We start from the raw sequence: 27055 nt of genomic DNA, 5'->3' as shown, positions 1-27055 counted from the left end.
GCAGGGTTGGTCTCCTCTGAGGCCTTGCTCCTCAGCTTATAGATGGCTGCCTTCTACCTCCATCTTCCCATGGGCTTCCCTCTGTGCCTGTGTGTGTCCTAATTTCCTCTTAGAAGGACACCAGTCAGACTTGGATTAGGGCCCACCCTAATGACCTCGTTTAAAAGTAATTACCTCTTTAAAGATCCAAATCCAAATATAGTCACATTCTGCGCTACTGGGGGTTAGGACTTCAACATATGAATTCTGCGGCGGGACAACTCAGCCCGTAACCCCCACCAAAACTTCTCACAAACTGTAGTATTAAGAAAAGAAGCAACGAATCCAAAGGTGACTTGCCAACACTTCCCAGTGGGAGGCAATGTGATCTAAGGAAACTCAGTTCGAATCATCATAGCGCTCTGAGTTTCTTTTTATCTCTGTCACCTGTTTTCCCTGCTTATGAGTTTCAAAATACTTACTACTCTGGGTCATTAACTTTTCTACAAATAAGCACATCCTTTAGGTCTTAACTTTGGACATCTACCTCCTGTTCATCTTTGGAAAAGGAGGCCGCCATCTTTTTATTTGCATTTGTCAGGGTGGATTTTTTTCCTTTTCTTCTCTTTTCTTTTTTGGCTGCTTTTAGGGATACATGAAGTTTAGGAAACGTCAGATAAATATGCTTTATACTCTTCACCATTTGTCCATTTAAGGTTTAGCAAAAAAAAAAAAAAAAAAGTAAGCAGAGACAGAAAGTGGCAACAAAAGTAAAGCCAAAAAGATTTCCTGAAGCAGATCCCTGTAAAAAATCTGCCAGAATTTCAATCTTTGACCATAAAAAACAAAACAAAACAGTCCTTTGTAGTGAATAGTCACAACTTGAATACTCGACTAGAGAGCCGTGATTAAGTGCTTAGCTTTCGGGAATGGGGGGGACTCGAGATGGTTCTAGGAAGAAACAGAACTGGCTTTTGGCTCCATCCTCCTTAAAGAGGTCTTCAAGCCTCTTGTAGTGACTACAAGTATCTGCTGAGAAAGTCACACCCATCCCCAAAGGGGCTGTACTTTCTGTTGCTATTGTTGAGTTTCCTTAAATGCGAGTGTGTTTTAGAAAGTGGTGGGGCTGGGAGGGATGGGGTGGCTGGGTGATGGACATTGGGGAGGGTATGTGCTATGGTGAGCGCTGTGAATTGTGTAAGACTGATGAATCACAGACCTGCACCTCTGGAACAAATAATACAGTATATGTAAAAAAAAAAAGAAGAAGAAGGTATTGGCAGGGAAAAATGAAGGGTGGGGGGAATCGGAGGGGGAGACGAACCATGAGAGACTATGGACTCTGAGAAACAAACTGAGGGTTCTAGAGGGGAGGAGGGTGGGGGGATGGGTTAGCCTGGTGATGGGTATTAAAGAGGGCACGTACTGCATGGAGCACTGGGTGTTATACGCAAACAACGAATCATGGAACACTACATCAAAAACTAATGATGTAATGTATGGTGATTAACATAACATAATAAAATTAAATTTAAAAAAAAAGTTTACTTAAAACCTTTCTCTTAGTTTCTCTAAAACCCCATGCATTGTGAAAGTGCATTTTTCTTAGCCAATCCCTCTGAAAATGTGACCATTTAAGAAAGGATTGGAGTTCCATTTTGTTTCCATTAACGAGAGGGGGTTAACTGTATTTAATAGAGGCTTTGGGACTTGCTGGGGTGACACAGCATGGCAATTCCCGGACTGGGACAATCATTCTGATTCTATCCAGGACATCGATGTTCAGAATTCTTGTAAAATAGAGACATTTTATTCATCATTTAGTCAACTGCCTGCTATAAAAGGTTTTTGGGGTTTTTTTTGGCAAGAATAAGTTCATCTGTTCGGCCAAGAATTAAAATTATTTTCAATTTAACACTATTTCCAGTACCTCCCAAACATTTTTCTCCTATTCCAATAGCAAAAAAAAAGTAACTAATGAAACAATATTAAATATACACATATAGCAACATGAATATTTATATAGTCAAGTAAAAAAAAAAATCATTTCAAGAGAGCAGACAATCACTGACTTCAAAAGGATGTTTCCCACTTAAAAGTATGTGATTGCTAACTCTGAAAATACATTTTAAATTCTGAGGTACCTTTTTCAATTTTTCACGGACAGGTTCCTGGGATTGGGGGTATTATTATCAGTTTGTGATTTCCTATGCTACTGGGTCCCTGCTGCGAATTTGGGTCAAGGGCCAGTTATCTACTTCTTCCGTCAAAATTAATCGAGCTTTGTTATGTCAAAATCAGGCTGGAAAGATTTTAATAGTGTCTTTTATAGGAGACAAGATAGACTGGTTGCAAAGCTCACCTCTTCCCCTCCATCAAAAAAACAAAACAAGCAAACAAAAAGCTAGACACTTTGATTGCTACCATAGCTTTTTAAAGTAGATCAATAGTGATAATCTCATTATACTGAACACATTTTTCTCATTACATAAAGAAAAGATTAACTAATAGTAGGAATAGTATTAAAAATTCATGTTGTAATTAGGCACGGGTCTCCATGATCCAGATCAATCAAACAATCAAGGTAGACAACTGTCTGAATAACTTAAGCTACATAAATAATCAAGCCGACTGGGGATCCATTTAGCGATCTAAATTACATAGTTTAGTTACCTATAAGCATAAAATTAATGAGCTATTTGGACAATTGCCATTTCTCTGTCAACTGCATAGTGTGAAAACAAATAAAAAGGCACAAGTATGGGCCACAGTCACCAAGCCATATAAATCTCAACTTGGGACTACTCCCATTTAGTAAGCACTTGACAAGCAAGACTCTGCAAGACATATTACATACATTGTCCCTTGAAATTCCCACAATCTTATGAAGAAGATCCTCTTGTTTTCCCTTTTTACAGGAGGAAAAGCTCTTGGTTTACACAGATTAAGAAATCTGCCCATAGGTCGCCCAGCCGGGCCATGGTACAGCCTGGATTTGACTCCCAACCCACAGCGAAGCTGCTTCTTGCTGTGTAAAGGGGACCAGGTGATCGGGGTTGGGGCCCAAGCTGGGCTAACCCAGCGGGCTGATTAATGTAAACAGCTCCATCAGGAAATTCTGCGTCACCAAGAAAAACAAAAACTGATCGTACTATCTACATTGAGCACTATAAAAGCATAATTCCCAAATCTCTACATCCTTCCACTGCCTCGTGAGACCTGCTTGGCATCAAGGACGTAGTTCAATCACACCGATTATCAGACCTTGGTGAACAGAGGAAGAAACAGCCCAGGTGGAAGAGTGTAAACTGAGAAGAGTGAGTTACAAATTTAAACGTTAGTTAAACACAGACGTGACTGATTGTAGGTCCTTATCTCTGAGATCTCAAAAGCTCTACCCGGGAGGTCCTAACAATCCCTCCTGACCAGGCGAGCAGGCCTGACCCCTGCCTGTCTCCCCAGGCCAGGCCGGTCACTCTTGCCAGCAGCCTGATGCCCCCACGGGGCAGAACAGCTGGGACCCCATCAACAGCACACCCAGGATGGTTTTCCCGGGGACAGGAGGGAAACAGTGTGGACAGAACAGTCGACCCCTTCTCATCTCCATCTTCTCTGAAGAAACAACCCCCCTGACCTGGCAAGCTTCAGCGCCTCACCCAAGTCAGACAGGCGCCAGGCTCTACAAGAGAGCTGACACTCAGTACTTATGGGTTGAATTGTGTCCCATCCCCCCTCCCAAAATTCCATGATGAAGTCCTAACCCCCAGTACCTCAGAATGTGACCTTCTTTGGAAATAGAGTTGTTGCAGATGGAATCAGGTAAGAGGAGGACATTGGGTGGGGGAGGGGGGCAATCCAATATGACTGGTGTCCTTAAAAGGGGGAAATGGAGATGTAGAGACACACAGGCAAGGAGAAGATGAAGGTTACAGTGATGCTGTCACAAGCCAAGGAACTACCGGAAGCTGGGAGAAAGGCCTGGAAAACAGATCCTTCCTAGAGCCTTCGGAGAGAGTGCGCCCCCATAGTCCACAGCTCAAGGTGTGCTCAGACTTCTGGCCTCCAGGGCTGTTCGAGAAGACATTTCTGTTGCTCTAAGCTACCTGGGCTGTGGTCCTCTGTTAGGCAGCCCCAGGAAAACAAACACAGGACTCTGAGGTTACCTCGACCTTCTGACACCTGGGAAATTCTTTCCAGCCACTCTGCATCTAATCCATCAGGAAGTTCAACATAAACCACAATAAACTGGTGGCTGACTTTGGATAAAGGCGTATTTCCAGAATACTGATTAACTTAGGTGTCACACAGGGCTCGGCAGAGGGATGTTGTCCAGAGGAAACCTTTGGACTGTGACAAAGCCTTAGAAATGGAGCCAGAACTTCCACAGGAAGACCTCTGTTCTACTGAGCTGCCCAAGGGCCACCCTGTGTGAAACATCAGGACAGGCTCCAATGAGAACGTTTGCTTTTTCATGCCTTGAACCTGGTTCTACCTAAATAATCAAACTGGCGAGGAAGCAAACGCCCGCTTGCTTAATGTCCCCAACGTCACAGCAAACGTCAGAGGTGACGTGTGGTGAGACAGAAGGCGGGAGAAAATGCTTCAGGCTGGGCAGAGCCAGGGCCGGCCCCGTGTTAGAAGGGGGCATTTTGGCGGGGCTCGAAGGACGGGCGGCCAGGAGGGGGCCGGCGGGACCCCGAGGAGGACACTCAGAGGACAGAGAACCCGCCTTACCTGGACCAACACGAAGGGGGGTGGGCCAGAAACAAGAATACCGTCCGAGGACTGAGCAGACAGCCCTGAACACAGGCGCTGGAAGGGGGAATTCACTTTGTTGTAAGAAGGGAACCAAGCAGTCTAGGGCTTTTTTTTCTTTTTTCCTTTTTTTTAAGCAGGGCTGTAGCATGATTAGAGTTCATTTCGAAGTGGTTAAGATGGATTATGGCCGCAAGCCACTGGAGATGCGGGGGATTAACAAGGACTCAGTCTGAAAATGGCCAAGGGACGGGTCGGCAGGAGGTGAAATCAAACAGCAACGTGGAGGTAAAGCTCACAGCCGCAGAGGACCCGAGAGGGGCTGAGGAAGACGGAGGACACAAGTCGGTGCTAAGGCTGGACAGGCGCAGCAGGGCAGGATGGAGAGGGTGCTCAGTGGTGGCAGACAATGAATTAGGTCTGCAACGTACTAGGGGTCGAATTAGGTCCCTGCAAAAAGATACGTGAACGTCCTAAGTCTCCGTCCCTCCAGACGGGACCTGATTTGGAAACAGGCTCATTGCCAGTGTCATAGTTGCAGCAAGGTGAGATCAGAAAGGAGTAGGAAGGGTCCCTAATCCAGTATGGCCAGTGTCCTTATAAGAAGAGACACCAGAAGGCCTTGGGAAGATGGAAGGAGCCTGAGTGTAGCCCATTCAGACCTCTAGCCTCCAGAGCTGTGAGACCAGGAATTTCCATTGTTCTAAGCCATCTGGTTTGTGGCGCTTTGTTACAGCCCCGGAAAGTAACACAGAGTGTAAGAACAGAAGATCTAAGCAAGGTTCGTTCACCAGGAAATTGCTGTCAGCCTTCAAATCACTTCCCCATAGCATCAAGTGCGGGGGAAAAAAGCTTCTCCCCCTAGGCTCACATACCTACAGAGAGCAGCGGGGGGCGGGGGGGTGATAACTTCAGAGCAATTTACGATCATTAAAACTGTCTCCACTATAACATACATTCTAAATGTGTGTAACATTAAGCCATAAAAGAGAGTCCGCTCACAAATGGTATTCCTCACAAGGCTCCTGACAAACTAACAAGGCATACTGATTGAACACCGCGTGGATACTGAGGGTTCGCTTTCAAACCCACCTCTTTCAAGACGGGCAGACACCCCCCTCGCTCTCAGCCTTCCCAAATTCACTGCTGCACACCAAGCTACTCTGACAATCAGCCTCTCTTCACACTTTCCGGAAGCCTCTATCCTACCGCCCAGCAAAGTTCAATGCTGGACTTCTCCGTGGGGGCGACCAAGACAGGCCTTGAGAGTCCTGAAGAAAAGAGAGCTCACAAGACGCATATTCAACACACCTACCTTTGCCCTAATAACACCCTGAAAGACAATAACCACAAAACATAAAATGAGGGTGCCCGGTGTTACCACGGCCAGGTGGGTAAACAGTGAGGTCCTGTGTTGCTCACCTCTTTCCCTTCCCATGGAAGCCAGCCCCCCTGGAGGGCTCAGGGCTCAAGTCTGTGTCCAGGGTCCGGTGTTTCCTCGACGGAACATCAGCATAACCATCTGCATTTCTACAACACCTCTCTATTCCACCCGGCCTCCCACGTTTCTCTCCCCAAGTGAACTGTCGCTCTGGGATGAGCCCCAAGCACCCCTAGTAAGCTCAGTGTCCCAGAAAGCTGGAAGATGGGGAGCAGAGGCGATGAAGCCCCATGGAAGGTGCAGGCAGCCGTCTCCACCCAAAGCCCAGGGAACACCAATGCCCGGGGGTTTGGGTCCCAAGCGCTCCGCCTCCTTCACTGACTTTGCCTGTCTCTTGCTCTTTGCTTGGAGAGTCCAAGGGCCATTCGGGGCTAGTGAATGACTAAGACAGGATAAGGAGAAAAATCCTAGCAGGATGTTAGGGGTCGAATTGTCTCCCCAAAACATGCTGAAGTCCTAACCCCCAGCACTTATGGATATGTGACCTTATTTGGAACTAGGGCCTGTGCAGATGCTGAAGTTAAGAGGAGGTCAGGAGAGAGAGCCCTAACCCAATATGACTGTGTCCTTATAAAAAGGGGACATTTGGACACAGGGACAGTCACACACACAGAGGGAAGATGCAGGGAAAATGCCATCTACAAGCCAAGGGATACCTGAGACTACCAGAGGCTAGGAGAAAGACCTAGAACAGATTCTCCCTCACAGCCTTCAGACGGAACCGAACCTCTTACAGCTTGATTTAGACTTCCAGCCTCCAGAACCAAATAAATTTGGTTTGTTTGAGACACAGAGAGAGAGAGAGAGAGAGAGAGAGAATCCCAAGCGTCTGAGCAGGCTCCATGCTCCGTTCGGAGCCACTGAGCACGGTGCCTCCTAATTGCCCTCTCCGTCCTTCCCTGCTGCTCCTATCCAGTCTTAGCACCGACTTGTGTCCTCCGTCTTCCTCAGCCCCTCTGGGTCATTTGAGGCTCCTGTGAGCTCTACCTCCACATTGTCTGTCTCTCTCCCTCTGCCCCTCCCCCCTGTGCTCTTTCTCGCTCTCAAAAAAAAAAAAAAGAAATTCCAGGAGAAATTTAAAACACTTTATTCTTCTGAAGGCGATAGAAAGTAAATATATTAGGAAAATAGAAATACTATTGGCATTGAATATTTTCAGAGGGTTGGTTAGCTGGTTGGTTTATTGACTGACTGACTGATTGAACTATTCCTACATGGAATCAGCACGCAGCATCACTCAACAAAAACAAATCTGGAGTTCAATCAGCAATATTAATTTCCCTACTGAGAGAGGGGGTTGTTTGCACGTATTACACTATCTGGATATAACGCAATTCACTACAGTGAAGTTGCCCAGCGTGATTCCTGAGGCTGGCCCTAGCTCTCAGGACACATATATCCGGATATATAAACACTGTGTTGGTTTGCTGGGGACGCCGTGACAAAATGCCACAGACTGGGGAGCTTAAACAACAGAACTTATGTCCTCACGGTTGTGGAGGCTGGAAGTCCAAGATCGAGGTGTCGGCAGGGTTGGTTTCTCCTGAGGTCTCTCTCCTTGGCTTGTGGATGGCTGTCTTGCCCCTGTGTCCTCACACGGTCTTCCCTGTGTGTGTGTCTGTGTCCTGATCTCTTCTTCTTAGACGGACACCCGTCGGATTGACCTCATTTTACCATAATCACCTCTTTAAAGGCCCCAAATACAGTCACATTCTGAGCGACTGGGTTAGGACTCCAACACAGGAATTTGGGGGGGACCCAATTCAGCCTAAACAAACGCCTACACAGAATGCAAGCCGTGAGCCTCCACGTGAGGATGCTCAGGACAACGGTGGCTTGACAAATGCTGCAAAACACCACGCACCAGCTCACGAGCCCTTCCGGAGGCAGAAGCCACGCTGAGCAGCAATATTTAAAAGGCTGCTTCTGCCTGTGCACCATTGAGGCATGGCCCACCCAGCTGTTTGTGATACATCAGAAGTTACTTTCCTGTTGCTGAAATTTTCCTCTGTCACACCGAGATGGATGAGCCTCTCAGATTACACACAGAGAAACCCAAAACCATCACATTCCTTTCCCCAGGCGGGGTGGGGTGGGGGGGAACACCTCTTTTCAAAGACACTTGCTTTTGATTCTCTCCATTTGCAAGTAATGGTCACCGACCCCTTATTAAACTGTCACACTATTTACCCTTCCAAGGAAGGAATTGTGCAGAGGGGACTGATGAGCGATCAGCACATTGTCGGGGGATTTTTCTCTTTGAACTCCCAGAGAGGGGGCTCTCAGACTCTAGCCGAACAGCTGCTGCAGCTCCTGACACACAGGAAGTCTCAGCCCTGGGCCCCTCCATCAGGCTGAATGATAACTCAGGAGACAGAGGGGTCACAGGTCTTAAGGCTCCAGTGAAGGGCATTTCCCCCAAGATCTTAATTGTTACATATGCTGGAGTATGTCTTGTGTCTCCTGGGCAGTGAGTGACACAAACAGACCTGAATTTATTGCTTATCTTTCTCTTCTCCAGCAAAGCAACCAAGTGGACTTTTCTAGACAGGAACCAGGACTGAGGCTGCAGAGTTTTACTTGAGATCCTCTAAAACCCCCTAGGACACTTAATCTGTCACTCTTTAAGGAAAAATTCTCACTGTAACGCCGTAAGTCCTGTTTGTGGTTCACAGCTCGATTCTGACTCTGGGACCTTGCTTTCTTTGAGGGCAGATCTGATTCTGGTGCCTGTTCACAGTGCATTTGGTGCCTTACACAAAAACATCCATTGGAGGGGGACGTTTGGGACAGAAACCCAGGCCTCACTTGGCTTGCCATCCTGTGAGCTCTGGAGGAAAAGGTTGTATGTGTGTATATATATGTGTATATATATATATATATATATATATACATATATATATATATTTTTTTTAATATATATATATACTTTTTTTTCCTGAAATGCTCTGCTCACCAAGTCATGCATCATGGAGCTGTAGCCACTCAGAGGGAGCCCCTTCTTCCAACTGGTCTACCCAGAGGGGATGCCTTTTTCCAAATGGTCTGCCTAGTCATACCTTTTTCTAATTCATACAAAAGCCCATACAGGTTACCAGCCCCTCTGCATAAAGAAGGCGAGCAGTAAATGTTTGAACGAGAAGACCCATAAGCATCTCCAATAGCCAAGTAAAGATCATGCTTTTTAAAAAAAAGATTTATTTATTTATCTGAGAGAGAGAGAGCACGCAAGAGAGCTTGGGGGGGGGGGTGCAGAGGGAGAGGGAGAATCTTAAGCAGGCTCCACGCCCAGCACAGAGCCCCACATGGGGCTTCATCTCACAACTCTGAGATCATGACCTGAGCCAAAATCAAGAGTTGGTTGCTTAACCGAATGAGCCACCCAGGTGCCCCAAGATAATGCTTTTTTAATTTTTTTAACGATGTATTTCTTTCTTTGAGAGAGAGAGCACGCACGCAAGTGGGGCGAGGGGCAGAGGGGAGAGAGAGAATTTCAAACAGATTCCCCGCTAAGTGTGGAGCCTGACGTGGAGCTTGATCCTACGACCCTGAGATCATGAGCCGAAACCAACAGCGGCATGCTCAACTGACTGAGCCATGGAGTGCCCTGAGATAACACTTTTTTAAAAAAACTGGTTACAACTGGAAAATTTCTCCAGCAGTGACCATTCTGACTTCACAGTACACCTGGCAAATGGCTTTAGATTAGGAAATCAATCTTAAAAACAGGACATTTTGAAAATGGGAAGGGTTTTCCACGGGTATAGAGGGAATGATTTCGAAAAGCAAGAAGTCATCAGCTTGTTTCTGTTTTCCTCTCCCTTCCCCTAAGCCTTACATGACCTTCTCTTCCACAACAAAGAGATCTCAGACATGCTTTCTTCAAAATTTGACATTTAATACTTAAACTCCAAAATTAGCCCTAATTTAAGAAGTATTGCTGTCCCAAAGGCATCAGGAAACAATCAGTAGTCTATTCTCACATCCTGGGACAAAATCAGCAGCCAAATGTAGCTGAAAAGGTACTCATGAATAAAGTAGCCTTTGGGTGGGGGGAGGTTTGGGGGACACTATAAGAGCCGGAAACACAGAAATTTTGGCGATAATAGTCCAAGACAAAATCCTCGACCCAGTCCTGGAATCTAAAGAGGTCTTAGATCACAGTGGAAATAATAGGGACTTCTAGCAGAGAGCCAGTGAACAAATGTAGCACCGTATCTCCAAAACCACAAATGTAGAAGAAATCATAACCCCTAAAGACAGTAAAATGTTTTGTTGAGTGTTAAGTAAAGAGTTGGCTACCAAACCAAAACATGGGGAATTAAGTTGTCCAATAAATTTTTCCACACCATACCGATCTGGTAACTCGGTGGGGAATTATCGCTAGATTTCCTCTTTCTTTCGCCATTAAAACAACTTCCTACTGTTAAAGGATGCTCCGTGCCGAGAAGGTGACCAGAAGGTGAGGCCAGTAAGGACTCAGTGATCATACCTTCCTAGCACTCTGTCACCAAACTAGGAAATGTAAGGGAGCCATTAATACTTAGAAAGAGCTGAAAGTAAAAATCAGTCAGCAGAGAAGCCACCAAAAGTACGAAGCTGTGAGACAGAGGGGAGGGCGGACAAAGGAATATTCCCGATGAGCCACAGAAGCTGCTGGAAGCTCCAGGCAGAGGAGAGAGGAGGGGAGTGGGATTCTAGGAATGCAGGCATCTAGGCCCCCTGGGGTGCCAAGTGCCCCTTGAGGTACTCAGGGAGGTGTTGACTGCAGGGCTGAGAGGTGCAGCCCTAATCTTCCTCACTTCCCTTTATGCCTAAAATAAAACTCCATCACCCATGATAAACTCAGTGAGTATCTATTTCTCACCATCTGAAAAAGCCTCATTCGCACCTACCTTAAGAGTTAAATATAAACCTGAAAGTCTAACAGAAGAGAATAACCAGCTGCTACTTGTTCACTAACACAATATTGAATATATTTTCAGGATAAATATGTGCTTTACACATATATATATATAAGATATATATGTGTAAACTATATATATGTATATTATATATACGTACATTATATACACGTATATCACATACACGTATATGTATGTACATTATCTATATGTACATATGTATATATATGTTTTTATGCACAGGTGCATGTATATATAAATTTTATATATATAAAATATCAAATTTATATATTTTTTGCATTTATATATATTATATATATTATATATTATACATAAAAATATAAATACAAATATAATATTATATATGATGTAATATATAAGTATTAAAAATATTTTATATATTTTATATATATATAAAATATCAAATCCCCATTGGATACCCATGAGTTATTATCATTTTATAGACACAGAAACTGAAGTTTGGAGGGTTTGAATACCTTGCCCAAGATCACACGGCTACTAAGTAGCAGAAAGGTGATAGGAACCCAAGACTGTCATCCCCTAAAGCCTGTGCTTTAGCACATGATACCATCAGATTCAACAGCAACCGGGTAAAAAAATACAGTCAAAAATTCCCACCCAACAACACAAAGAGTTTTCTGCAGACAACAGTGAAACACTGGCAAGACTCATACTTTATTTAGCAATAATAAATTTATAAAACAAAACTAGTAACAAACCCTCTAGTTTACTTAAGCACAAAAAATAAGAGAAAACTAGGGGGGAAAAAGACTAATTGGTTGGACTAGATAAAATTAAAATTTTTATCTGCCCCCCTCAAAAAAGAAGGAGACACAAAATGAATCAAAAGACAAATGACCAATTGGGAGAAAATATTTGCAATGTATCAAAAATAAACAACTAATATCCTTAACGTGTAAAAAGTGTGTACAAATCAATAAGACAAACAGGAAAAAAATGGGGAAAAATCATTAACAACAGTTAGTAGAAGAAGAAATACAAATTTTCAATCAAGTACACAAATTATGTTTACCCCTAGTAATTACCAAAATGCACTTTTTAAAAGTCACTTCCATACGTTGTATCACTTGGCATAATCCTTCCAAAGTGTAATTTGGCAATATGTCAAAAGCCTTCTAAGTATTTATCTTAAGGAATGGCTTCCTGATGTACATACAAGGATAGTAACAGCAATATCATTTAGGTAGAGAAATATTAAAAATAATCTCAATGGCCAACAATTGGGAACGAATATGTAAAATTACAGTAACTCTAAATAATGGAATGCTATTTATCACCAAAAATCAAATTTTAAAAGAATACTTAACAACATGGGAAAATGTTCTCTATATATTAAGGTGGGGGGGAAGTATTAAGAACGTTGGGATCTCAATTTTTTAGCAAATGGGTTCAAAGGGGGAAAAATCAACGATGTGTATATGTATGTGTATACATATCTCTGAATCATGTGTACACAGACCAACCCAGCCCAAACACCTAAAAATGTTCACAGTGGTTATTGCTGGGTTGTGTGATTACAGGTGATTTTTATTTTCCTCTTTGTGTTTCTGGTTTTTTTCCACAAGGAACCACAGATAAAAACTCATGTTTAATTATTCAAAAAAAGGGACAATTGTTTTAAGGTATCTAAAACAAAATGGAAGTAGACAATGAATGTGATTAGTGAAGTGTGGTGGCAAGTGGCTGAGTTAATGATGAAGAGAGTGTATGTAAGCAGCTATGCAAGGAAAAAGGCATGGCAATGAACAAATACTAGCCTGGGACTTAACCTAATTGATTAATAACCTCAAATATTCTGGAACGCACCTGTAACTGGCCTGGTTTAAAGAATTTTAAAACACTTAAATACCTGGTCAAAAATGGTTTTATTTATTTTTAAAGTTTTTATTTGTTTGTTTGTTTACTGAGAGAAAGAGAGAGTGTGTGTGTGTGTGCGTGCGCGCGAGCTGAGGGAGGGGCAGAGGTGGGTGGGGGGAAGAATCTCAGGCCGACTCTGCGCTGAGCATGGAAGCCCAGCTCCAGGCTCCATCTCACAACCCTGAGATCATAACTGAGCCGAAACCAAGAGTCAGATGCTTAACCAACTGCGCCACCGAGGCGCCCCTAAAAATGCTTTTAAAAATTATTTTAAAAATATTTATAGTTGGTCATCTGAAGAAACTGGTTTATATTATATGATTTGTATTTATTTTTAAATAAATACACCCCTTTGGAATCTGGAAGACATTATTCTAAGTCTGATTATTGGAAAGAAACTGTTACTCCACACACTCTCAGGTGCTTTAATTTAATGGCCTTCTATGACAAAAAAGAAGGAAAAAAAGAAAAGCTCATCCTTGATCTAGGAAAAGAGCATCTCAGAGTAATGAATTAGGTGAGAGCACAACAGTCATATAGGCATTCCCTCCAGAGGGAAATTCAAGTTTCATTACACCAAATTGGGCTTGAAATTGCAACTACTGCTCACAAATGTTAGTTTTTAATAGAATAAAATGTCATCCTGTGGGAATGACACTTTACAAACCTGGAGAATTGTTTTCAAAACAAGTTGTTTTTTTTTTTTATTAGTATTACTAAATATAAATGTTCAACTGAGAACTGAGTCAGAGACTACATTCTCTAATTAAATTTTTACCCCAGAATAAAGACTAGACTTAGAAAGCAAGGCTTCTGAATCGGAGCAGCAGTAATTCCAACTGAAAACCAGATTACATCAGTGATAACACTTATCTTTATCCATTTGGTGTCACTAACATAAGGCTCAGAGAAAATGCTAGAATATTCTGATCCCAAACTCCACAGCCAGCTTTCTCTGACGCCTCTCTTCACCTGGGCACTTCCTCATTCCATTTGCCTCCCATGCCCCTTCTCAGCCCAAACGGAGCTTGGAAAAACTGGTCAAGCTCCAGCTAGTCTGCATAATAAGTAAGGTGAAAGCACTCGGTGTTTTGCTTTGTTTTTAATAAATAATCTGTGTTCATTCTTGCAGGAGGGCGGTTTAACAAGAAGACTCTACGGGATTGTTTGGTGGGTTACAGAAGACATGGACTTACATGCAGCCCCACCCTTTGATTCCAACTTCTCTCTCCCCTCATATTTTTCTCCCTCCAACACAAAAGAAAGGTACCAAAACTAAGACTAGGGCACCGGGGGGGCTCAGTTGGTTAAGCAACTGCCTTCGGCTCAGGTCATGGTCCTGGAGTCCCAGGATGGAGTCCCACATCAGGCTCCCTGCTCAGTGGGGAGTCTGCTTCTCCCTCTGACCCCCCCCCCTCATGCTCTAACAAATAAGTAAAATCTTAAAAAAAAAAGAAAAAAACTAAGACTAATGCTAACCAGAGCTACTCAACATAGCTACCAGTCCCCACCATTTCCTTCAGAAAATTCACTGCTGGGCGCCTGGGTGGCTCAGTCGGGTAAGCATCTGCCTTCGACTCAGGTCATGATCCCAGGGTCCTGGGATGGAGTCGGGCATCAGGCTCCCTGCTCAGTGGGGATCTGTTTCTCCCTCTGCTCCCTCCCATGCACACGTGCGCACTCTCTCTCTCTCTCAGAAATAAATAAAATCTTAAAAACAAAATCTGCTGCCAAAAAGTTATGCATTTGTGTTTAGCATAGTATGATATGATTTCTATTTAATATAGATACACATGTTTATGTATATACATATATACATTTATGTGTGTATGGTATACACACACACGCACACGCGCGTGCACACAAGGCTCAAGGTCCTCATCTCTAGTGAACTCATAAAAGGCGGCAGACCACTGAACCTGGCATGGTGGAGGGTGATGGAGGTGGGAAAGGCCCCTTCACTCCCCGGGACCACACATGGAGATTGTCATCACAACAAGCACCCCAGCCGTGCGCAGGACTTTGGGCTTTGGTTTATTCCTTGCTGATTCATGACCCAATTAGCTGCTCACCAAAACTTTTATTTGAAAACCCTCAGTAGGATTCCAAACACTCTGATGAAATGTTCTCTTGAGCGAATCTGGTTTTGCCACTATCTGAGGGGTTTCCCAAAACGTGGGATTTTCACTGCTAAGCCTGAGAGAGTCCTGGGCACAACGGGATGGCTGGTGGCTCTGCAAAGGTAACACAACAGTACCTACCACAAAAGGCCACTGTAAGGAAGAAATTCCATTTTGCAGCAAAGCACCCAGGGCACAGCCTAGCAGGCCGTATGAGATCCGTAAATGTTCGTGATTATTATTGTTATCAGTATTACATCCCATTACATCCGCGTGGGGAAAGCAAAGGGCAGGCACTCATTTCTTTCCTGTTGGGCTTCGGTGATTCGGGAGCTCATGAAATCCCCGTGTTGCTCTAGGTAGACAAAGGATTCGCTGGGAGTGTAATTTCATCCTAGCATCCCTCCACAGAAACAGCAAGACTCCCTGAGGGCAGGTGCGCCCTCTGTCCCTCAGCACCACGCTCCGTGCTCCGGGGTGCCCATCACCGCTGTCCGTTCTCCCACGTTCTAGTCACAGAGCTCCGGCACAGGGCAGGAAGTGGCCAAGAGAGGAGCGTCATGGAACAAGAGTAGCTAAAGAGAGGCAGAAAGAAAGCCAGACACCTCACCAAAAAGCCATGGGATGGGATGTAAGACAAGAACTCACTACGGGATAAAAACAGCAGAAGTAATGCAAACAGGGAGACGAGAAAGAATCAAATGGCTCAGAGAACAGGCGAGAGAAGCAAGCAGGATTGCCAAATGTTTTGGCAGCCATTTGGCTTAGGAGACTGATAAACTTATTAAAAAATTATAGTCAAAGAGACAGATCCAAACCTCCATATATCTCCATGGGAAACATCCAAAAAAATGTATGTTTGCAAATAGCAACTTCGCCCATCTGTTGCAGTGTTGGTACATTTTCTCCGCAAAGAGCTGAGGGTCCATTAAAAGTCCCATGACACTGCAAAATATTTGTCTGCTTCTGGCTGGTCACCTTTCACTCTGATACCCAGATGCCTTCCTTAGCAAATCCCTGCAGAAGGCACAGCTGTTCCGGGGCTGAGATTTTTCCCAAAGAACGGCACCTGGACGACCTGTTCCCTCGACGCGTCACTCACACAGGCCCACGAGCTGCAAGGAGTGGAGACACGGTGCCCGCAGAACCAGTCCCTGCTAACTTGGACACTGTCGCTCTGAGGCTGCCCTCCTGTCCTGGGAACATCAAAGCTTTCTTTGATGCACCTTCTCTGTTCCACGTACTATTCTAGACCCCAGGGAGAGCAGTGAGCCTGCCTCATGGGGCCTACAGTCCAGTGGGGAGACAGACAACACATCAACACATAAATATATACCATGGGATCAGGTGATGTTATGGGTTGAATTTCATCCCCCCCTCCCAAATTCATATGTTTAAGTCTTGTCCTAATCCATCCAAGCTGCTCTAACAAAGTACCATCGACTAGGTGGCTTCTAAACAACAGAAATTTATTTCTCACAGTTCTGGAGGCTGGAAGTCCAAGGTCAAGGCGCTGGCAGATGTGGGGTCTGGTGCTGTGTCTGGTGCTGTGCCTACTTGCTGTGTTCTTGCGGGGGTCAAGGGCTTTCTGGGGTCTCTTTTACAAGACCACGAGTCTCATTCATGGGAGCTCTGCCCTCATGCCTAATCACCTCTCAAAGGCCCCACCCCCCAAACAGGATCCCATTGGGGCTTAGGTGTCAACATATGAATCCCAGGGGGATACAAGCATTCCGACCATAGCAAGTGCTATGAGCCCCAGGACCTCAGAATGTGACCTTACTTGGACATACGATACGGTCTTTACAGGAGTAATCAAGTTAAAGTAAGGTCGTTAGGATGGGCCCTAATCTAATATGGCCAGTGTCCTTCTAAAAAGGGGAAGTACAGACACAGAGACAGACACACATACAAGAAAGATGACAGAAGAGTCACAGGGAGGAGACAGTCATCTGCAAGGCAAGGACAGAGACCCAGAGCAGACTCCCCCTCACAGCCCTCAGGAAGAACCAACCCTGCCGACACCTTGATCTTGGATTTCCAGTCTCCAGAGCTGTATGACAGCTCAGTACATTTCTGTTGAAGCCACCCAGTTGCTGGTACTTTGTTACAACAGCCCCACAAACTAATTGAGGTGATGAGAAGCACTTTGAGGGAAGACAAAAGATCCCGAGGGTCCCAAGTCATATTTTTACACAGGTGCTTACACTTAGTGCATTTTATGTCCAAGTCAAGTGGCGGACTATTGCTCCTTTAAAGGTTTTCATTTCCCTCGATATTCCCCCTTTCCCTTTCTTCTCAACCACCCACCATAAATTCTATCTATTGCCTCTGAGATTATGGGACATGGATTCAGAGTTGTCCGGGCAAGAGTCAAGGTTTTCCAAAGATCCGTCCACACTCTATCATGCCCGATGCCCGTGACCCAAGCATAGTAGGAGCCAGATGTCAGAATACCATGCCCAGTCGAAGGTCATGGTTGTAGAACCAGCCTGCCTGATCTGAGTGTAATCTGCAATTTTAGCCCAATCAGCACAAATGCTAGCAAACCAAGGCAGCCCAAATCCTCATCCCAACAATGCAGAGCAGACAGGGCTGGACAACAAAGCAGTGGCTCTTAACATTCTGGGGGTAAAAAACTCCTTTTTAGAATCCAATGAAAGCCAAGGACTCTCTCCCCAGAAATATAATTATCCACATACAATTTGTAAGGGTTCATGGACCTACAAAGTTCATCTATGGTCCCCCTCTAGTTAGTGGGATCCAGGGAAATAACTTCCGCAGTGGCAAGAATCACCAAAAAACAAAGATAAAGAATAAACAGGGAGCAGGAGAAGATGGACAAGGCTGCAAAATAGATCACTGAAAGAGGACTGATCTCCTTAATATATAAAATGTACCTAGAAATCAATAAGAAAAAGACACGAAGCCCAGGGGAAAATGGTGAACAGACAGGAGCAATGAACAGGATTGATGTGCAAACTGTTGCTAAACATGAAAATATACTCAACTCACTTGTAAATAAGAGGAGCTATAAATAAAACTGGATATCCATGTTTAACCTACAAGACCAGCAAAGATCAAAAAGTTTACAGAGGGCCTTGTATTGGCAAAGCTATGGAAAGATACCCCCACAGCAGGTTAACGTGTGCAGAAACTGGGATAACCTCTATGGAAGGCAATTTGAAAATATTTATCGATAGTTAAAACAATCATACCCTTTCACCTAAGGCTAGGAATTGATCCCTCAGATATACCTGAGACATTTACAAAATAACCAACGGGCACAGATGTTTACTGCTGCAGAGTTTGAGAATGACAAAAAATTCCATACAACCTAAATGTCCCTTCTTTAAATATCTTTAATTCTTTAAATAACATCCTCTGAGTTAACCAACAAGGAATGATACAGCAAATATGTTAGCTCCATCTGATGAATAAAATGCAGTAATTAAAAATAATGAGGCATGCCTGGATGGCTCAGTCGGTTGAGCATCTGCCTTCCACTCAGGTCATGATCCCAGGGTCTTCGGATGGAGCTCCATGAGCCCCACGTCAGGCTCCCTGCTCAGCGGAAAGCCTGCTTCTCCCTGCCCCTCTCCTCCACTTGTGCTCGCTCTTGCTATCTCTCTCTCTCTCAAATAAGTAAATAAAATCTTTAAAAAAAAAATAATGAGGCAATCCTATATAGTTTTGGAGGAAGGATGCACAACATATATTATTACTAAGTCAAAAAAAGCAAGACACTCAACAGCATGTACGGTGTAAAAGTACACCTCTCTATACCTACACATTTACCAATGTGTATGAACACCTGCATGCACAGAGCGCATCTTCGGAAGGATACACAGGAAACTAGAAACAGGGGTGCCTCTGGGGAGAGAAAGGAACCAGTTGCTGAGGCACACGGGTGAGGGGCAGAATGACCTCTTACTACATACCCTCTCGAAACCTTTGAATTTAAGAACCTGGGTCTGTATGAACTACACCAAAACTTAACCAAACGAACCCTAAAACACACAAAAATGATTAAAAACCAAAAAGAAGCCAGTAATTAGGAAGTGCATAGCTAAGGAGGGCAGAGCCAGCAGGGTGAGGTGGTAAGATGTTAAGAAACAGGGGCGCCTGGGTGGCTCAGTCGTTGAACGTCTGCCTTCGGCTCGGGTCATGATCCCAGGGTCCTGGGATCGAGCCCCGCATCGGGCTCCCTGCTCCGCGGGAAGCCTGCTTCTCCCTCTCCCACTCCCCCCGCTTGTGTTCCCTCTCTCGCTGTGTCCCTCTCTGTCAAATAAATAAAATCTTAAAAAAAAAAAAAAGATGTTAAGAAACAGCTCTGACCCAAGTAGTCTTTTGTCCACCGGAATGTCCCGAATCATTAACTCTAATCAACAATAGCCCAGTTTCCCACAACTGCTTCAAGAACTTTTCCCATGACCCAGGGGACGGAGGGTCCCTCCTACGGTCTCTGAACTAGGCGCACTGATCAACAAGTTAGTCAAACTCCACTGACACCAAGTTCTCCAGAGAAAACAACACAGAAAAGTATCCTAAAAGTACCCCCTACACACATCAGAGCCCCCAAGAATTCCAACCGAAGAGAAACATGAGGCCAGAATATTTCCCAGGACACGGAGAGGGTTTGGAGTGTAGACCCTGCTGATGCACCCTCATTTCGGGGTGAGAGGGATCACAACTGGGTCAGCAAGGTGGGGCGGGGAAGCTGCCCACTTTCTTTATGGAAACAGCCTGGACTCAGATTAAGACTCCCTCCCCGCTGGGCCCTGGTCCTGTCTCCCCCAGTAAAGCCAGTGAGCTGCGGACACGAGGCTGCCTCCTGGCTTCCAGCTTCCAGCTGCAAGCACCGCCTCCCCCCCTCATGGCCCTCAGCAAGTGCCCAAGGTCATGCCCCCTTCCCAGGGCAGCCCCCATCCAATGATGGGTCCCCTCACTCCAACTTGGACCCCTGTGTAGGACCATCTCAGCGGCAGGGGCTGCTTTGCCCCTCCCCACTCCTCCCCTCCCAAGTACTGGTGTGAGTATACTCCTCGAGACCACGTTCTTCTCCGGGTCAAGGCCTGCTTCCCAGGAAACCCCGTGCAACACAAGCCTAACAGTCTTCGGAGGCGCTGCGAGCGGCACTGTGTCCCACAAAACACGTGTTCGAGTCCTACCCCCAGTACTTGTGAGTGGCACCTTATTGGAAATGGCATCTTTGCATATGTAATCAAGTGAAGATGAGGTCCTACCGGATTAGGGTCAACCCTAAATCCAATGACTGGTGTCCTTATGAGGAGAGGCAGATTTGGAGACAGAGGTGAAACACAGAAGGATGAAGGCCACGTGAAGATGCAGGCAGAACCTGAAGCGGTGCAGCCTCAAGCCAAGGAATGCCAAGGATTGGCAGTAAGCACCAGAAACCAGAAGCGACAAGGAAGGATCCTCCCCTAGAGTCTCCAGAGGGAGCATGGCCCTGCTCACACCTGGAGTTGGGACTCCTGGCCTTCAGAACTGGGAGGGAATAGCCACCCAGTTTATGGTTATTTGTGACGCAGCTCTAACAGGAGAGAAGTGAAGGTCAGGGGGAAAATCTACTAAGGCGTTCCTCTACATCATCCCTACAGGTAAGAACCCCAGCAAGTGGGTTCTCACCTGCCCAGGGCCACTGCAAGCCTGCAGTAAGAAAATGCAGGGAGGACCCCGGATAAACCACAAAACACACTCCATCACCCCCCTGCGAGCTGGTCCTTGTGATCAAGGAGAAGCAGTAGCCCTCCCTCCCTCTGTACAGGTTATCAGCCTCCTCTGGTCCTATTCAGGCCCCAGGGCTCACCTCCTTCCTACTGGTCATCTTTTTGAGAGCATCTTTAAAGAGCTCTCACCAGTTTGCTAAAAATAAGGCTTGCGCATTTGTCTATGCATTTCCATTAGCCAAGAGAGCAGGTCACTGGGTTACCACGAATAATCGAGACGGGGTGTTATGTCCCAAGGGAAACGATACTTCGTGCCCAAACCACCTGGTCACCGAAGGCACCCAGCCTGCCCATCTCTCCGCGCAGATGCAGCTGCCGCCCCCCCCACCACCACCTTCTGGAAGATCCCCACCAGGATGGCTGACTGCCATGCCCCCCTTGGAGCAGAACGCTGTCGTCGAACCCAGCCCGTATGGTGACTCAACACCTGCAGAGAAAATTTAGGGTTGTACGGCTCTTCGTGGGCCCTGCGCAGCCCTGTTGTGCCGATTCCTAAGCTCCCTTTGAAGTCCACGGGACCTGTGCATCAATGAACACTGAGAACTGAGCCCTACGTGCCAATTTCCACCATTCACACGTACTTCAAAAAGATGAGACGGGGCAGGAAGTTCAAAAAGAATGTGCCCGAAACTGCAGCATGCAATCGCAAAAATTATAGGCGCTGCCTTGTCACACACGCCATGCTGAGGAGGTGCTTTTGCCAAACGCCTCCTTCTTGCCCAGAAATTCCTGCTGCGGATTAATAGGAATTTCCAGTTCTCTAGTCACTTCTTGTTCCTCGGAGCTATTACCCCTAAATTTCTAGCACTTCAAAAAAAAAATTTATATATATATACAGGATTTAGCACCTGTTTGTTTCAGAAATACTTGCTAAAAACAGATCTGCCAAAAGGCCATCTCTAAAATTAGTCATATTTCCTGTTCTGCAAAACATAGTAAATTGTATTTTTAGTAACTCCTTCACTCCAGGTATCTGGCGCTGTCGTGCTCCAAGCATAATTATTGGCAACTTACTAAGCAGGCAACCCTTATTTTTAGCCCCAAAATAGCTCCAACAAAAGTGATAAACAGGTTTGTTTTTTTTTTTAACCAAGGGTTAGAACAAGATATTTAAACATCTTAACCAATCATTTATGTACCCAACTTTGCATCTTAGAAAGACTTAATCACAAAAGGGGGTCCTTTGTGGCATCAACCCGTGTCCCCTTTTTTGCAGTTTTGCCTTTGAAACTAGCTCTCTACCTGAGATGTACCTTGCTTTTCTCTGTCAGTCTTTCCAACTTTCTTTTAGCACGTCTTCTAAAAAAAAATGTAATAATAACCAATTATGTGCCAAAACGATGCATTTCATAGGTATCAGGGACCAATTTCAGGGGCAGCAAGCACAACCTCTCTGGGTCTTTCAAAGTCATCACTCAATATCGCCATTCAGCAACTTTGCTCTTTGTCTCAAAGCCTCAGTGAATACTCTTCAAAATCTGATTCTGTGGTGCCTTTTCCTCCTCCAAGCATCAGTTTCCTGTAGTCACAGACACTCTGACCTAAGAACGTACCCGTTAAGAGTCTCACATGACCAAGGGAATTATTTGTTTTTAAAGCCATATTAACAGAGATGACATCCACTCAAAGCTAAAGGAGGACAAAAGTAGGTGTCACCCAAATCCATTCTTTCTTTTCAAGCAGCAACAGGACCATCTAGATCCAAATGACTTTCAAACAAGCAACTTCAGAGGGCAGGCAGGCGAAAATACTGTCCAGCAGACAGCAGTGACCGAAGGAAGCTTCTTGATGAGATAGGATTGAAGTCTGAGATGAAAGTCAGGAAAAAGTGGTTTTCTGTCATCTCCAACTGCAATTCCCAGCAAGCCGTGGAGGATGTGGTCCAGATCTTTTTGGAAATGTGCACTGAGTCGAAATGTAACACACACCGTGTCTTAAACCAGCAGTACTCTAGATTTGGGCACAAATCACCCAAAACACAGTGCATAGTTTGAGATTGCAACTGTAAGGCAGGCCAAAACCCCCTCTTCTTCCCTTTCTTCATCCCACCTTTCAGCTTTTGCATGAACTGATTCCCCACCACAAGCTGCCCCGGATCCTGCCACTCGGGGGATGGCGTAGGGCCATGCATTCACTTCTTACTACAGTGTCCATGACTTAATTTCCCTCCCGCTATGATCTATGTCCTTTAAAAAAGGAAGACAAGGATAAAAGTGAAGTGCTCTATCTAAAGTATGCACCCCAAAAAAGGGGGCACTATTAGGGGGAGAGGCTCTCCAGGGCCATTCACATCACCCACTGGGAGGGACAGCTCACTTCCCTTCCCCCAGGGTACTGTCACCTCAAGGTCTCCTCTTGCTAGGTTCACATAAGTACCCCTTTGCCAGCCTGAAAACCCTCTTACCAGCTCCCCTTGTAAAAAGAGGGCTGCATATAGCAGGAGATTGACTTCACCTCTGTTTGGGTTTAGTAAGACAATATCCAGAACGCAAGTGTGGATGGGGGCTCATGAACTCGGTCATCCTTCCCAAAGTCATGCATGCGGTGCACGCGCGCTCACGCACACGCACATTTTAATCTCTGTGATCTGCCAGAACCCTAATCTACTAGGTTAAGCATTAAAGGTGTCGGATTTGGGAGATAAAAGCTATGAATGACACCCATTGTTTCCTTAAAGCTGGCAATTAAGTGAACTAAAATCCAGGTTTCTCGTGATGCTTGTACTCCCTGAAGCACTGATTCTCATGGCTAGAGCCAATCGAGTAGTCGAGAATGACAATCTGACAGCCAATTAATGGTCCCCTCCCCTTGCTGAGGCGAGGTGAGATTCATTTAAGAAAGATAAGAGGAGGGGCGCCTGGGTGGCTCAGTCAGTTGAGTGTCTGACTCAGGTCATGATCTCAGGGTCGTGGGTTCAAGCCTCCCATAAGCTCTGCAGAGCAGGGAGTCTGCTTGAGATTCTCTCTCTCCTTCTCCCTCTGCCCCTCCCCCCAGCTCACTTGCACTCTCTCTCGCTTTCTAAAATAAATAAAATCTTTAAAAAAGAAAGAAAGATAAGACGGAAGAGAAAGAACATGGACAGCTAGGGGTGCAAAAGGCTCCTCATTTGGACCCCATTTGGGCAAGAACTCCCTGCACTCCAGGTTGTCCTGTGGACCCAGCACAGAGCTCTAGAAGCCCCGAGGAGGGCCTGAGCTCTGAGTGCATCCTCGCCCAGTTCAGCCAAGGCCAACAGCCTTGTGTTATGAAGCCAAACTGCACCGGTGAGGAGCCAGAGATACAACAGGGCATGGGAAAGTGGAGAGAAGCCGGGAGAGGCTGAGCGGCGGGGCAGGCGAGATGAATGCGCTCGTAATGTTGGCCATGTGCCGTCAGTATAAAGTCTCGTCTCTTTTTGCTAAGTTTCAAGTGGGAACATGCACAACCAGACTGAATCCTATACATTTCAAAGGAAAACAAAGTTCGACTACCCATACCAACAGGAATTTACCCGGGCGTGGGGAAGTGAGCCCACTGTAGTTAGCGAGGGGGGCCTCGGCCGTGCACCCCGGCCGGATGTGTAAGTTGGCCAGCCCACTGCAAACCAAAGGAGGAAAGTACGCTGTGCTTGCTCTCTTTGGACTAGAATGAGGTTAGGAGTGTTTTTCCTTCTTCTTTGAAGACTTACTCAATTCAGTGAGTTCATTCTGCACACTCCCTTTTTACATGGAAATGCAAGCAAGAGGCACTTTTTAAACTACTCACTCTTAACCCACCTACCCAAAACAAAGATACCCCACCGGAGCATGAGCAGCTTAGGAATAGAGGACAAATGGCAAGGGTAATAGAGACCTGCACTCAAATGCAAGGGGCCTCAGGACCCAGTAGGGAAAGGAGGAGGGAAACCAAAGTTAGGTGAGGCTGGGGACAAGACGGCAGGGCAGCTCGCCCTAGAATCAGAGCTCCACAGTATGGCATTCCCAGGAACTCCCAGGCTGGGTAGAGGATCCCAGGTCAGTGGGCAGAAGGGTAGGCAGGAAGCCTACAGCTCCCCTCTCCCCGGATGTGCTGATGCCTCCCTGATGAATGAGCCACCAAAAGGGGCTACTCCCTGGCCAGTGCTGAGAGACTCCAAGCCTTGGGGGCGGGGAGGAGGGAGGAGGCAGGGGAGGAGGGGGAGCCTTGAGTCTGAGATGACCAGGAGCTTGCCCCGAACTTGGGCAGCTGCCAGGCAGCCTCACCACTTGGGATGACCCAGTGTCTGGGCCACTCCCCTGCAAAATAAGTCATCCTATCTTGAGCTTGTTCTCACAGATCCAAGTTACAACTTAGATCTCCCTCGGCAATGCCTGGCAAGGGTTCACAACCATCTAACTTCTCACAAGTCTGGAGAGAATGCCCCTTCGGTCTCTGGGGATCTTCCTTTGCTTTCCCTTCTTCCAGGAAGATATGAAGGCACCTCCCAACCCTGAAGCTTGGGGATATCAGCGTGTAGTTCTGTACCGGCCTGAGCAGGGGCCTTACTGCAGCTCCTACCCAGTGGCTGAAGAGAATGGAGGAGGGATGGAGGGAAGGAGACGGGAATGGGTGGGGTATGGAGGGGTGGGTGAGATCGGAAAGCAGGGGTAGGAGGGAATGGGTGGGTGGAGGAGGGGCCAGAAAACCCTCATCTGAGCACGAAAAACTTCCCTAGCTGCCCCAGCCTACAGGTGGAAAATGTCCCCGGGGTTTCGGCCTTCCCCCACCTCCTAAGCCCAGGAGAGGAATCAGATTCTAAGCTTCCCCAAGGGCTGGCTAACCGGCTCCCCCACCCTCAACGTAATGGCCCACGCAACACAATGGCCTGGCTCCAGCCCCTCGACTGATGTGGGGCTCCTGTGGGCCCCAAGAACAGAGCACCTCCACCATCCCCCGCGCTGGTGTCCACCAGGCGGCGCTCTTCGAGGAGCAAAAAGGCTGCGGCTAGCTTCGTGGGTAAACCGGCCGCCCCCCTAGGGAAGCCGACCCCAGACCTCCCCGCGGGCCAGGCCGGTAAGCCAGCCGCGGGGGTGTGCGTGCGCGCTGGACTCGTGCCCTCTTTCAACCCGCAAGGAAAGGCAGGCGGAGGGGAGGTGCAGGGCCGGGACGACGCAGCCGGACTCCCGGTGCAGTGCTCCCCGCAGGGTCCCCCGCCGCTCCTCCCGCCCCGAGGGCCGGGGACTCCGCGCCCCGGGCGGCTCACCTTCTCTCCGGTCAGCACGTGCAGCCCCTCGCGCACCTTGGCGAAGGAGCCCTCGCCTAGCTTCCTGCTGCCGATGAGGTAGTTGCCCACTCGCTTGTGGTGCTGGAAGTCGCGGAGCCGCTCGCGGGGCACGCCGCTCACCCAGGCCGGCAGGAAACTTCCCTCGCAGGCCGCCGCCGGTCTGGCCGCGTCCTCGGCGCCGCCGCCGCCCCCGGGCGCCGCCGGCTCGCCCAGCAGCCCGTCCCCGGCCGCCGCAGGCATCGCGCTCGACCGCGGCCCGCCGGCTCCGCTCGGCTCCCGCGCTCGCAGCTCCTCGGCCGCCGCCTCCGGCTGTCCGGGCTCCTCCCGCCGCCGCCCTGGGCCCGGCCCCGCCCGGGCTGCGTCTCCCGCGCCCCGGGGCCGCCGCCGAGCGCCGAGCGCAGACAATAGCGGGCGACCGGGGACCGGGGACCCGCCCCCAAGAAGTTCTTCTTCAGAGGGTCGCCCGGGCCCCTGCCAGCACCCCGGGGACCCCGGCCGGGTCCCGTCCGGCGGCTGATGACAGTCGCGCCCCGCTCGCGGGCGCGGGGAGCCAGGGGGTGGCGGGGGGGGAGGGGGGGCGCGGTCGGGTGCCGGGCGCCGGGTCCCGGAGCCCCGGCGCGTCCGCAGCTTCCGCCCTGCCGCCGCCGGCTGGCCCGCACGGGCTCGGGGCCGGCTCGCTCGTCCTAGCTGCGCGCCGGGGGACGGCTCCCGCCCGAGAGCGGCGCGCGGCGGGCTGCAGGCGCCCTCTGGAAGGCAGCAGAAGAAAGCCCCATTCAGTTTGAATTCGCAGAAATTCAATCCGGTCGCGGGCGGCGGGAACAGATGCGAGCTCCACTCCGCAGCCTGTGCACTTTCAAATCCCTCGTAGCCCCTCCTTCGCCGCGCGCAACAGCCGAACTCGCCCCTCGCGGGAGAGGGGAGGGCCCGGGGAGGGGAGCGGCGGCGTGGGCGGCGGAGTCACCTGAGCGCCAGACAGGGGGACCCCG

The 27055-nt window shown here is 47.4% G+C and overlaps 1 protein-coding gene across 1 annotated transcript in view; it reads right to left on the bottom strand.

Moving 5' to 3' along the window:
* Positions 1-26309, bottom strand: part of HUNK (hormonally up-regulated Neu-associated kinase) — a 98686-nt gene extending 72377 nt beyond the window's left edge. Inside the window, exon 1 of the mRNA XM_032393298.1 lies at positions 26049-26309. Coding sequence (XP_032249189.1) covers positions 26049-26309 — 261 coding nt within the window. The remainder of the gene's footprint in view (positions 1-26048) is intronic.
* Between the last annotated feature and the right edge of the window lie 746 nt (positions 26310-27055).

This window comes from Phoca vitulina, unplaced genomic scaffold, assembly GCF_004348235.1.
Source record: "Phoca vitulina isolate PV1807 unplaced genomic scaffold, GSC_HSeal_1.0 scaffold72, whole genome shotgun sequence".
Classification (NCBI taxonomy): Eukaryota; Metazoa; Chordata; class Mammalia; order Carnivora; family Phocidae; genus Phoca; species Phoca vitulina.
Note: the sequence above shows the minus strand (reverse complement) of the source record. Positions and strands in the feature narration are given on the sequence as shown.